At 47.9% G+C, this 11,376-nt stretch overlaps 1 protein-coding gene across 2 annotated transcripts; it reads right to left on the reverse strand.

Moving 5' to 3' along the window:
* Nucleotides 1-5,597: 5,597 nt before the first annotated feature.
* ciz1b (cdkn1a interacting zinc finger protein 1b) lies at nucleotides 5,598-9,314 on the reverse strand. 2 transcript variants are annotated; one of them, XM_076167508.1, is made up of 13 exons: nucleotides 9,240-9,314; nucleotides 8,857-8,905; nucleotides 8,544-8,616; nucleotides 8,340-8,473; nucleotides 8,199-8,263; nucleotides 7,766-7,836; nucleotides 7,422-7,550; nucleotides 7,206-7,300; nucleotides 6,973-7,066; nucleotides 6,717-6,821; nucleotides 6,485-6,619; nucleotides 6,230-6,278; nucleotides 5,598-6,102 (listed from the first exon to the last, which is right to left on the reverse strand). In XM_076167508.1, exons 2-13 carry the CDS (start codon nucleotides 8,874-8,876, stop codon nucleotides 5,951-5,953), a joined length of 1,122 nt encoding a protein of 373 aa, XP_076023623.1. In that variant the 5' UTR covers nucleotides 8,877-8,905; nucleotides 9,240-9,314; the 3' UTR covers nucleotides 5,598-5,950. The 2 variants fall into 2 exon arrangements, with proteins under 2 accessions (XP_076023623.1, XP_076023622.1); XM_076167507.1 differs by having other exon boundaries at nucleotides 8,178-8,263.
* Between the last annotated feature and the right edge of the window lie 2,062 nt (nucleotides 9,315-11,376).

Genomic DNA, 11,376 nt, shown 5'->3' on the forward strand with positions numbered 1-11,376 from the left:
GTGTGTGAATTGTTTTTGCTTCATTTGAGCAGCAGGTTGTTCGCTGACAGCTCCAGGAAAGAACGAGCCAATCACACGCCAGCGTTTCACTGCTGTCAAAACAATGGAACGTACAGAAAATCACAAGAACCTGAAAAGGCACAACCTGAGGAGGAGGATGAGACAGGATGACGTCATCACTCAGTCGTGTTGGTGTTTTGTTCTCACGTCTCTGCTGCCTAATGGGACGAATCCCCAAGTTCTGATGGACTTGAACCCACAGCTGCAGGGACGACTGCAGTACAAGCTCATTGCTGTTGAGCAGCAGCTATATGAGATGAGGTGAAGGTCCATGGTGCTGGACTGAAGCAGGACTGCGGCAGAGGCACCTAGGGAAGGACCTGTGTGGAGCAGGACAGGCGGACAAGGAGGTCTGGATGGATCAGGTTCCTCAGCGAGACAGAGACTGAGAGACAGAGAGAGAGACAGAGAGAGCAACAACAAGGATCATAGTAATTGAAGTATGACGTTGCATATGCCTTCTAGTGGGGTAATGGGGTCCTATGAGCTCTTTGAGGTCTTTAAGGTGGTATGAGCTCTTTAAGGTGGTATGAGCTCTTTAAGGTATGATGGAGCCTGACCATTAAGAGCTCTGAGATGGAGCAGGAGGACTTCAAATTTTGTTCTGGACTTGACAGGCAGCCAGTGCAGCAAAGCTAAAATGGGAGAAATAAGATCTGTTTCCTAGTCTTTGTCAACACACATGCAGCTGCACTCTGGACCAGCTGGAGAGTCTTATTAGGGCAGCCTGGTAATAATGAGTTACACTAGGACTCGTCTGGCTTCATTGATAGGTAAAGTCGGGTGTCATCCACAGAGCAATGAAACTTTATGGAGTGTTCCCAAATAATTGTACCAAAAGGGAATAGAGGTAAACTGAATAGCTTTGGTCCAAGCACTGAACCTTGAGGAACTCTGTGTCTAACTTTCGTGTGCATGGAAGATTCATTAACATGTACAAACTGAAATTGAAGCACAGAGAGAAGTCCTTTGTCTGCTGCAGTTCGAAGGTCATTTGTGACTGTGGGGGCTCAACATCCAGACTGAACGACCTCCAATGAGTGGACATTCACACTGCTAATTGGCGCCTGCTTCCTGGAAGATCTTGGAGAGAAAGGGAATGTTAGATATAGGCCTGCAGTTGGCCAGAGTGCCTGGCTCAAGAGTAGGTTTGTTAATAAGAGGTTTAATTAAAGCTCAGCATGCCGCTCCCCATGCACGCTGCAAACCTCCATTCTTTCCATTCTTCTTTGATTTCCATACACCTCATGGTACACACATGCACACACTCGCTGATGTTTATGTTGTGCTTGTTGTGTTAATCTGTATCCAGCTGACGTTTGTGTCAGATTCCTCTTTTGTTACAAGAAGGAGACAACTTGAAACAACTTTTACTGCAGTACCTTTACATATAAACCAGTATTTCTACTTTGTGTGATATCGAGATCTGCGTACAGGGGCGGTCGTCACGGTAACGCTGCACTGAGTGCATGTTGATGTTTTCCTCAAACAAACAGATTGAGAGCTGAAGTGATGAAACCTCTTTTCAATTACAGCCTGATGGACGCGCTGAAAGGAATCCCGGGAAATCACGTAAATAACTGCAGCCGATACACAACAAAGACCACAAAGTGTGTGCGTGTGTGTGTGTATGTGCGTGCAGATCTATGTAAAGAAAGTCAGACGGGATAATGGCGAAAAATCAGCAGTGACATCTCACTGTCAACCTGATGTCATTATGTGTGTGTGTGTGTGTGTGTGAAGTCATTTATTCATCAGCAGACCTTAGCGTCTCTATTATCTGTCAGCCATCATCATCACTGTCACTCTCATCTACTCCTTCAGTTCATCTCCTCCTCTCCTCTCCTTGTCTCCTTGTTTCCTCCTTTCTGTCTCGCTGAGTTTCTCATAAAGCTGTTAGACGCTCAGTGGGTAGAAACTACTGCTTAATTACACACACACACACACACACACACACACACACACACACACACCTATTTGGCAGACAGGAAGCGGAATGAAAGCTTCAGGGTTTGAGAATAAAAGAGTGAGAGGAAAAGAAAAAGGAGAGAGAAAGGAATGATGAAACTGATGACTCTAGGAAGGAAAGGAAAGAAGGAGGGAATCAGAGAGGAGGAAAGATGGAGGGAAGAGTTGACAGAGCAATGGAAGAGAGGAAGTAGGAATGAATCCTCTTCTATCACTGATGAGTGTTCAGAGGTCAAAGTTCACCTGCAAACCAGAGGGGAAATCAAAAGATGAAAGGATCTGAGACCGCAAAGGGTTAAAGAGAATCAGATGTTTGTGGATGATAAGGAAGGTGGAGATAAAGTGAATGATGGAGGAGACGACCTTTAAAGTGTTTGTACACGAACAAAAAGAAATAAAAACCATTAATTCTCCATTAGAGGAAATATGGAGAGAGCCATTAAAGAGAGAGAGGGAGGGAGAGTTAGAGCGAGAGAGGGGAGGGGGGAGGGAGAGTTAGAGAGAGAGAGGAAGAGAGAGGAAGAGAGAGGAAGAGAGAGGGAGTTAGAGAGAGACAGGGAGAGAGGAAGAGAGAGAGAGAGAGGGAGGGAGAGGGAGAGAGAGAGAGAGACAGAGGAAGAGAGAGGAAGAGAGAGAGAGAGAGAGAGGAAGAGAGCGCGAGAGAGAGACAGGGAGAGAGGAAGAGAGAGAGAGAGAGAGAGAGAGAGAGAGAGAGCGAGGGGTGGATGGAGGTATAGACATGTTAGCTATTAGCATGATACGTAACTGATGGCTCAGTTTGCTTTATGAAGCAAAGTGACTCTGAAGGACACAACTGTGTGTGTGTGTGCGTGTGTGCGTCTGTGTGCTTGTGTGTGCAAGGCTGGCTCCTGTGTCCTTGTACATAATTGTTCATCACTAATAATGACTTTCTTCTGATTGAGCACTTAATTTACACACACACACACACACACACACACACACACACACAGACACACATTGAGATGCAGATGGAGTGTTCAGGCTGAACGGCGCCTCTCTGTGGCCTTGTGCTGGAGCCTCAGCAGCAGGTGGGATAAATGCAGCTATTCTGCTCTCACTGTGAAGCCATTATCCTCACACACGCGCACACACACGCAGGCACACAGGCACACACACACACACACACACACACACACACTCACTCAGTCATACACACATACAGACATCAACATGACCTCATAAAATTATCAAATGGCTCAATTGTGAATTTTCTTCAAAATACCACAAAAATATAAAAGAATGTTTATAATAATAAATAAAAATAATTTGTTGTTGGAGGATTTTACATTAAAACAGATAAATATGAGTCATGAAGGCTCCACAGCTTTTCATTTCCACAACCAACAATAAATGTCTCTGGATTTTCTCTCATGTTTCTAATTGAGATTAAAATTTTGAAATGTATTTATTTTAATTCATACGTTTTTAAAAAAAAATGTATTTAATTTGTAGTGTCAAAATGCACTCGTCGGGGCGCAGTTCATTCCAGTGATCAGTCGCTATGACGACATGATGCCATGCTTCTCTCTGCGTGTGTGTGAACGCTGCTAAACGGCCTCATGGGAATCACAACTTGGTTCATCTTAGTTTTGTCACAACAAAGGAAAACAGCTGATACAGGACGCAGCGGCGAGCTAATGGTCATGTGGACATTACATCAGATCATGAGGGCCGCCAACATGGCCGCCTCACTCACTCTTCAATTACCTGAGCGCTCTGATAGGGGGGCGGAGCCTCCGCTCTCAGGTCAACACCGGTCGATAGTCAATCTCCTCAGTGAGCCGGAAACAACGAGATCATCAAAGAGACGAAAGAGGAGACACCACAGGGGGCATAGAGAGAGAGAGAGAGAGAGAGAGAGAGAGAGAGAGAGAGAGAGAGAGAGAGAGAGAGAGAGAGAGAGAGAGAGAGAGAGAGAGAGAGAGAGAGAGAGAGAGAGAGAGAGAGAGAGAGAGAGAGGGGAGAGAGAGAGAGAAAGAGAGAGGGAGAAGGAGAGGGAGAGGGAGGGAGAAAGAGAGAAAGAGAGAGAGAAAGAAAGAGAGAGAAAGAAAGAGAGAGAGACATGGAGAGGGAGAGACAGACAGACAGAGAGAAAGAAGGAGAGAGAGAGAGAGGCAGTGACAGACAGATAGAGACAGAGGTGCAGACATGCAGTCCATCTCTCCTGTCTTCTCTGGTAAATTGTCTTCTACACTTCTTCCCATATGAGCTTTTATTGAATGATCTTTCTACAGAGCATATGATCATATTTGCACATTAATGTAACATGTTGGCCTGAGCAGAGACACACAGACACGCAGACACACACAGGCTGAGGAGTCACAGACACACACAGACACACAGAGACACACAGGGTCACAGACACACACAGGCTGAGGAGTCACAGACACACACAGGCTGAGGAGTCACAGAGACACACAGGCTGAGGAGTCACAGAGACACACAGACACGCAGACACACACAGGCTGAGGAGTCACAGAGACACACAGACACGCAGACACACACAGGCTGAGGAGTCACAGACACACACAGGCTGAGGAGTCACAGAGACACACAGGGACGCAGACACACACAGGCTGAGGAGTCACACAGGGACGCAGACACACACAGGCTGAGGGGTCACACAGACACACAGACACACACAGGCTGAGGAGTCACAGACACACACAGACACACACAGGCTGAGGAGTCACACAGGCACACAGAGACGTCTCAATCTGCAGCGACCCTGAGGACACACAGGTCAAATGTCCTCTGTCTGCATCTCCAACCAAAGAAGCTCCAACAGCAGCTTGACTTCCCTGACCTGTGTGTGTGTGTGTGATCATCACCGACTTAACTGAACATCACAAGGAGTCAAAGGTCAACCCTTTATTTTCCAATGACCTCCAACCCCACCTCCTATATTACCTCACATTCCTGTGAGTGTACAGCGCCCTCTGGCTGCAGTTTGCACATACACTCTCTCACATGCACACACACGCAGGCACACACGGAGGCACACACATTGGCACACGCACTGTTTAGCTGAAGGGCAGCAGCTGAACCCCCCCACACACAAACACACACAGGAGCAGATATGACTTATTGATTTTCACCAGAAACAGCTGGACCTCAGCACCTGTATGTGTGTGTATGTGTGTGTGTTTCCCAGCATGCCTTACACTTTGGGAACGCCAGCATGTTTAAAGTGCAGTCTGACAAATGACTCGGCAAACACAGCGAGCCGGCGAGTGATCTGCTGCTCACCACCGCCACCTGCTGGGCATCTGCAAACACTACACTGAAAACAGCTTGGAGAACACGCTGATCAGGTTTCTGTCCCGTCTGACACCTGACCGGATGTTCATGTCCCGGAGCTAAACACGTCACAACATGGATGACAACATGGCTGTCATGTGTAACCCACAACCGTGGAATCGTGCGTGAGGCACACAATGAGGCGTCTCCCCCTTCATGCTGCAGGGCCTCCAGGCAGAGCAGCAGGAGGACGCCGTCATGTGACACGGGAAGAAAATGATGCAACACTCAAATATAAAAAGCAGAAATGTAACATGACATTTTTATTTTATAACAAACATGGTGTCATCATAAATGAACTAAATTGGCATCTTGCTTCAACCATAAGACAAAAAAATATAACTAAAAGTGTTTGACGAAGTTCAGTGAGGTCACGTCACAGGCAGTTACTATGCCCCGCCCACTCCCTTCCTTTAGCTTAGTGCTACAGCGCCACTCAGTGGCCAGTTATGGTCTTGATTTAAGACAACCTATAGGTGCATTGCATCATTAGTTTGAAATGTTTCTATTGTAGACACATCAAAACAAATCAACAATCCTGCTCATGTAACACACACACACACACACACACACACACACACACACACACACACACTACTGTTTATGACTCTGTGTGTGTGCGTGTGTGTACCTGCAGGTTGGTGTAGTGTGTGCGTGTCCTGCAATGTGTGTGTCGTGCCGTCGCCTCTTTGTGGAAGAACTTTCTGCAGAGCTGACACAGGAAACCAGAGACGGGAACTACAAAACTACTTCCTGTAAAGAGACGGACAGAGAGACAGAGTTTATGTCTTCAACTAACTTGTTCTCTCCACTCAAGAGCGATAAACCTTGTACACCTTACAACGGCGTAACCATGGTAACAACAATCATAGGAACGTACCATATGTTGTGTGCGGGTTATATTCCTCTGATGTTCCTCTGTCAGTGGCCTGCAACACACACACACACACACACACACACACACACACACACACACACACACACACACACACACCTTAATCTATATCCCCATGTATTAAGGTGATCAGAGGAACATATGGTGGTGGAATGCATCATGGGAACAGGAAGCAGCATACATGACAACTTCCTGTTTGTCTGATTGGTCCAGACAGCTGAAGAACACACAGAGTCGTACCTCTGCTTCATCTTCGTCTTTGGCCTCATCTTCCTCCTCATCACCGACCTCTACCTCCTCCTCCTCCTCTCCCTCAAAGCAGCCGACAGCATCCACCGTGATGAGCTCCTCCTCCTCCTCTTCCTCCTGCTGTACCTGTGAGGAGACAGGACAGGTGTTTATGGACGGGCCACAGCGCCCCCTGCTGGCCTGCTGTGTTCAGCCCCACAGCGCCCCCTGCTGGCCTGCTCACCTGCTGCTTGTGCTCTGCAGACTTCATGTGCTCCACAAACTTCCTGGGAGTCCTGAAGTGACGTTTACACACCGGACAGAAGGGACGAGACTGCTGCTTAGACAGCTGCACACACACACACACACACACACACAGACACACAGACACACAGACACACACACACACACACGCACACTTAATGTGATGTTCATGCATTCATTTTGTTCTTTGTGTAGTCAGGAGGAGAATGTTAAGACAGTGATGTCATCAGTCTTACCTTGTGTTGTTTGGTGCGGCGGTGGATGATGATGTCACCGCTGAAATGCTCCTGGCAGCTCTCACACCAGCGCTGCATGTCAGCCTGTGGACCCCTGTAGGACACAACACCACACACACACAGGACACAACGCAGGGATGTCACTTCGTTTCTGTTATTCTCTGTGTGTGTGTGTGTGTGTGTGTGTGTGTGTGTGTGCGTGTGTGTGTGTTTGTGTGTGTGTGTGTGAGTACCTGCCCTGCAATGTATGTGAAGTGAGGCTGATGGAGTGTGTGAGCTCCTTCAATTTCTGCTGGTGCTCTGATCCGGCCATATGTTCTTGAAAAGCCTGAACACACACACACACACACACACACACACACACACACACACACACACACACACACAGGTGGTTGACACTGGTTGGGATGACACTGGTTGATCAGAGAGTGAGACAGGTTGTATATTACCTGCAGAGTGCGACAGCTGCTGTTACACACGTGACAGTGAAGTCCACATGTCTGTCTGTCTTTCTGTCCAAACTCACGACTCTCACTGCTCTGCTGGATGGTGACCTTCAGTGACCCCACAGTCTGCAGCTGACACACACACACACACACACACACACACACACACACACACACAAAATCATCTCCAATCATTTTGTCTCTGAAATGTCAAAATAAAATCTTCAGTTTCACGTCTTTGAGATACCAAGATATGGGCTCAGGACTTATCAATCATCAATTGTTCTTTCTGTGTGTCTATAATGACTTCATCCATAAGTCAGACAGACACGGAAACATGAGCTCACCTCAGCCGCTCTGCTCTCTGAACAGAGCTCTGCTGCCCCCTGATGGTCAGGAGGAGGAAGAACGCTGCTCTCTGAGGAGAGGAGAGGAGAGGAGAGGAGAGGAGAGGAGAGAGGAGAGATGAGAGGAGGAGAGGAGAGGAGAGGAGAGGGGAGAGATGAGAGGAGGAGGGGAGAGGAGAGGAGAGGAGAGGAGAGGAGAGGAGAGGAGAGGAGAGGAGAAAGGAGTCACACTAAGTCTGTGATGATGCCTCCGCACAGATGCTGGAACATTTATAAGTGACATCATCATCAGCTGGTTTGCATCACAGCTTGGTGAAATGAGTGAGTGAACCAGGAATGAGCTGCTCGACCAATCAGAGCACAGCAGGACGACACGTGACAGTTTACTGCGAACCAGCAGACACACACACACCTGCAGTGGAGCAGCTCTCACCTCCTGGTGGACCACATGACCCCAGCAGCTGCCCACCATTGGTCGCAGCTGCAGGCTGCTCAGGTCTGTGAGAAAGAAACAAAATGGAGTCATTTCCTGTCTGGAGACTCCTGTCAGACAATTGGTTGAGCTCAGACTCACCCGTCGAGTCGCTGCCTCTTTAGCCTTGCCCATCCTGATGATCCATCCGGTCCTGGCCATCCACACTGGCCCCGCCCATCTCCTTCCTCAGTGTTGGTGCCGCTCCCAGGCCCCGCCCACTTCCTGTTTGAAACCTAAATTAGAAAGAATCATGATGACTACAATGATCCATGAGAGCAGGCGGAACATCTCACTCTGTCTCACCTGCTTCCTCCTCTGTGCGCCGGCAGGGAATTGAACCAGCGACACGTCACTCCCAGCAGCCGGGAGTAGACATCTAGACAGGGGAGGAAGAGGAGACAGAGACACAAGAGGGACGACATGAAGATGGATGTTTATGAGGTTTATGAAGAGAGAGTTTGTGTGGAGTAGAGATCCCATTGTGAGGTCTCAGTCAGACTTTCCCTTATCACTTCTGAGCTCACTGTCGCCACGGTAACCATAACCTCTGTCTGTCTCTTAGGCCCTCTGTCTCTGTCTGAAGCAGAGCGGTTTGTTACAACCTCTGACATCTTACCTGTCGCTCTGTTTGACCATGCTGAGGAGTTCAGCTGATGACCTCTGACCTGGAAATATACGACGACAACAACAACAACAACAACAACAACCAGTAAACCAGTGGACTCAGCATTGTGTACACTGTCTATGTTTATACAAATATCCCTGTATATTTGCTGGATCACAGACTTAGTGAAAATACAGACACACACACACACACACACACACACGCCTCTTACGTGGTGTAGACCGCCAGACTCTTGTTTCTCTCTCAGCTGCTCAAAGTGTCGCACGTTACGTTACGACACTGTATACTATATACTGTGTGTGTCTACACTGTGTGTGTCCGTAGGTTACATGCAGCGTAAAACAACACATCGGTTTAAAAGAATATTCGCTCACCTTGGCTCAGCACAAGCTAAAGCTAAAGCGGCCGTGCTAATGTAAACACAGGGCCGAACACGCGGCTCCTCCGCCCTGCGCCCCCTGCTGGCCTGGAGGTTGAACAAGAGAATACACATCTGATATCTGATTGTTCACACTAAGATACTATGGTATAGGACGTTTATTGATCTCGCGGGTGAGAAATTCCGTCGTCACAGTAGCAAAGGTACAAGAGAAGAAACACAAAATAAATACACACAAGAGTATACAATGGGCATTGTGTTTCTGTGCTGCAGTCAGAAGATAATCAAAGGCTAACAGACACAAATGGAATAATCCAGAAAACCCAACAGGAGGGTGGTGAGGAGACATGAAGGAGACATGAAGGACAGACACCATTTACATTTATATGCACAAGGCAAGAACAACAAATAGGAAGGACATTACCTCATCAAACTGACAACAAATGACATCATCAAACATTACATTAGATGACCGAAACTGCACTTTTAACAATTTAACACCGTTTGTCTGTCTTTGATTCAGCAATCAGACACAGGAAGGATGGTTCGTAAGACACGCAGCATGTATGTGGTGCGCCTAGAACTAATGATCGCCAAGCTGGAGATGGAGGCCATGATCCTGCAGGCAGTGAAGCCCGCAAAAATGCCCATTGTAGAACATCAGCAGATGCTGCCATGGGGCCACAGGGCCATGATGTGGAGGAATGCTCTCCATGCTGCCATCAAGAGCAGGGCGCAGGCGCTGGTCCAGGAGATATGGGAGGTCAGAGATGAGCACTTACGCCATAGATTTGATGTCCAGCTCATGATGACGTGGCTGCATAAGGTGGCGTTATGGGGGAGGACTCTCAGTTTCACATTTGACATGGAGTTGTCGGCCTTGATCCAGGAGCAGGAACGCGTCATGAAAATGCACCACAAGAGGGCTGAGCGGCTGATGGTGAAGCCAGAGAGGTGGGCGGACGCGCTCGGCGTCGGGTTTGTGAAGGAGACGGATGTCTTTGTCCAGGAGATACGGAACCGGGTCAAGATAAAGAAGCTGGGTGATACTTTGAACTGTCAGCAGATGATCACATGGTTCCACAGGGTCAGGTCGTGGGGGAGGGACTTTGGTGCTGCCATTCTGAACAGGATGTTGGCCTTGATCAGACACCCAGAGGTCAGGAGACAACGACACATCAAAATGGAACTTGACCAGATGATGAATATGCTTCACAGGTGTGGTGGCACTGTGAAGGCCGGCACGGTGAAGGCCGACGCATTGAAGGCCAGCGCTGACTGATGCACACGCACATGCAAGGATCTGTGATAGCACCTTCAGCTAAATGACAGAGGGACCACCAACAAGGTGACAGACGCAGTGTGTGGGTGCAGTCTAACATCTGTATGTCTGGGCGTCTCAGTTGGGCGTCTCAGTCGGGCGTCTCAGTCGGGCGTCTCGGTCGGGCGCTGGCTGAGTTCCATCACATCACATCCATCAACAGTGAGTGAAAGCAAAGTCAGGAAAGACAAACCTTTATTGTTTTGATCAGACGTTCCCCTGCAGCATCAATCACCTTATTGATCCTCAGATAAACTGTTTGATTAGACATTAACATTATTCATTATTCACATTTGATGAACAGGAAGAATCTAACGGGGGTCACTGATGCTCCGACGGCGCCTCAGTCCCCATCGGTGTCGTCCTCGTCTGCGTCGTCCTCCTCTGAGAAACAAACGTGGCAGTGTGAGAAAAAGATGGGCAGAACTGGACTTGACTGGACTCAATGTGACACATGGAGCTGCTGGCTCCTTCATGTAAGTCAAACCCAGACCCTGTGTGTGTGTGTGTGTGTGTGTGTGTGTGTGTGTGTGTGTGTGTGTGTGTGTGTGTGTGTCTCACCCTGGATCCTGACCCGTGTGTTGCCTGCTGCCAGGTATCTCTCCAGCCACTGTGTCAGTAAAGGAAAACATGTTGTTGATTATGCTGAAATATTATTATTATTATTATTATCGTCATCCAAAACAGTTTTTAGGTTGTAAAGAAAATTTGAATTTGTAAAAAAAAAGTCAGTAAATGTGTCGAAAAGGTTTGTATTTGTAAAAATGTGTTGCCAATGTGGAGACAAGATTTCTGCTAAGCGACAGTGAGT

This window comes from Genypterus blacodes, unplaced genomic scaffold, assembly GCF_046128005.1.
Source record: "Genypterus blacodes isolate CSIRO-AG114 ecotype Tasmania unplaced genomic scaffold, CSIRO-AGI_Gbla_v1 ptg000158l_1, whole genome shotgun sequence".
Classification (NCBI taxonomy): domain Eukaryota; kingdom Metazoa; phylum Chordata; class Actinopteri; order Ophidiiformes; family Ophidiidae; genus Genypterus; species Genypterus blacodes.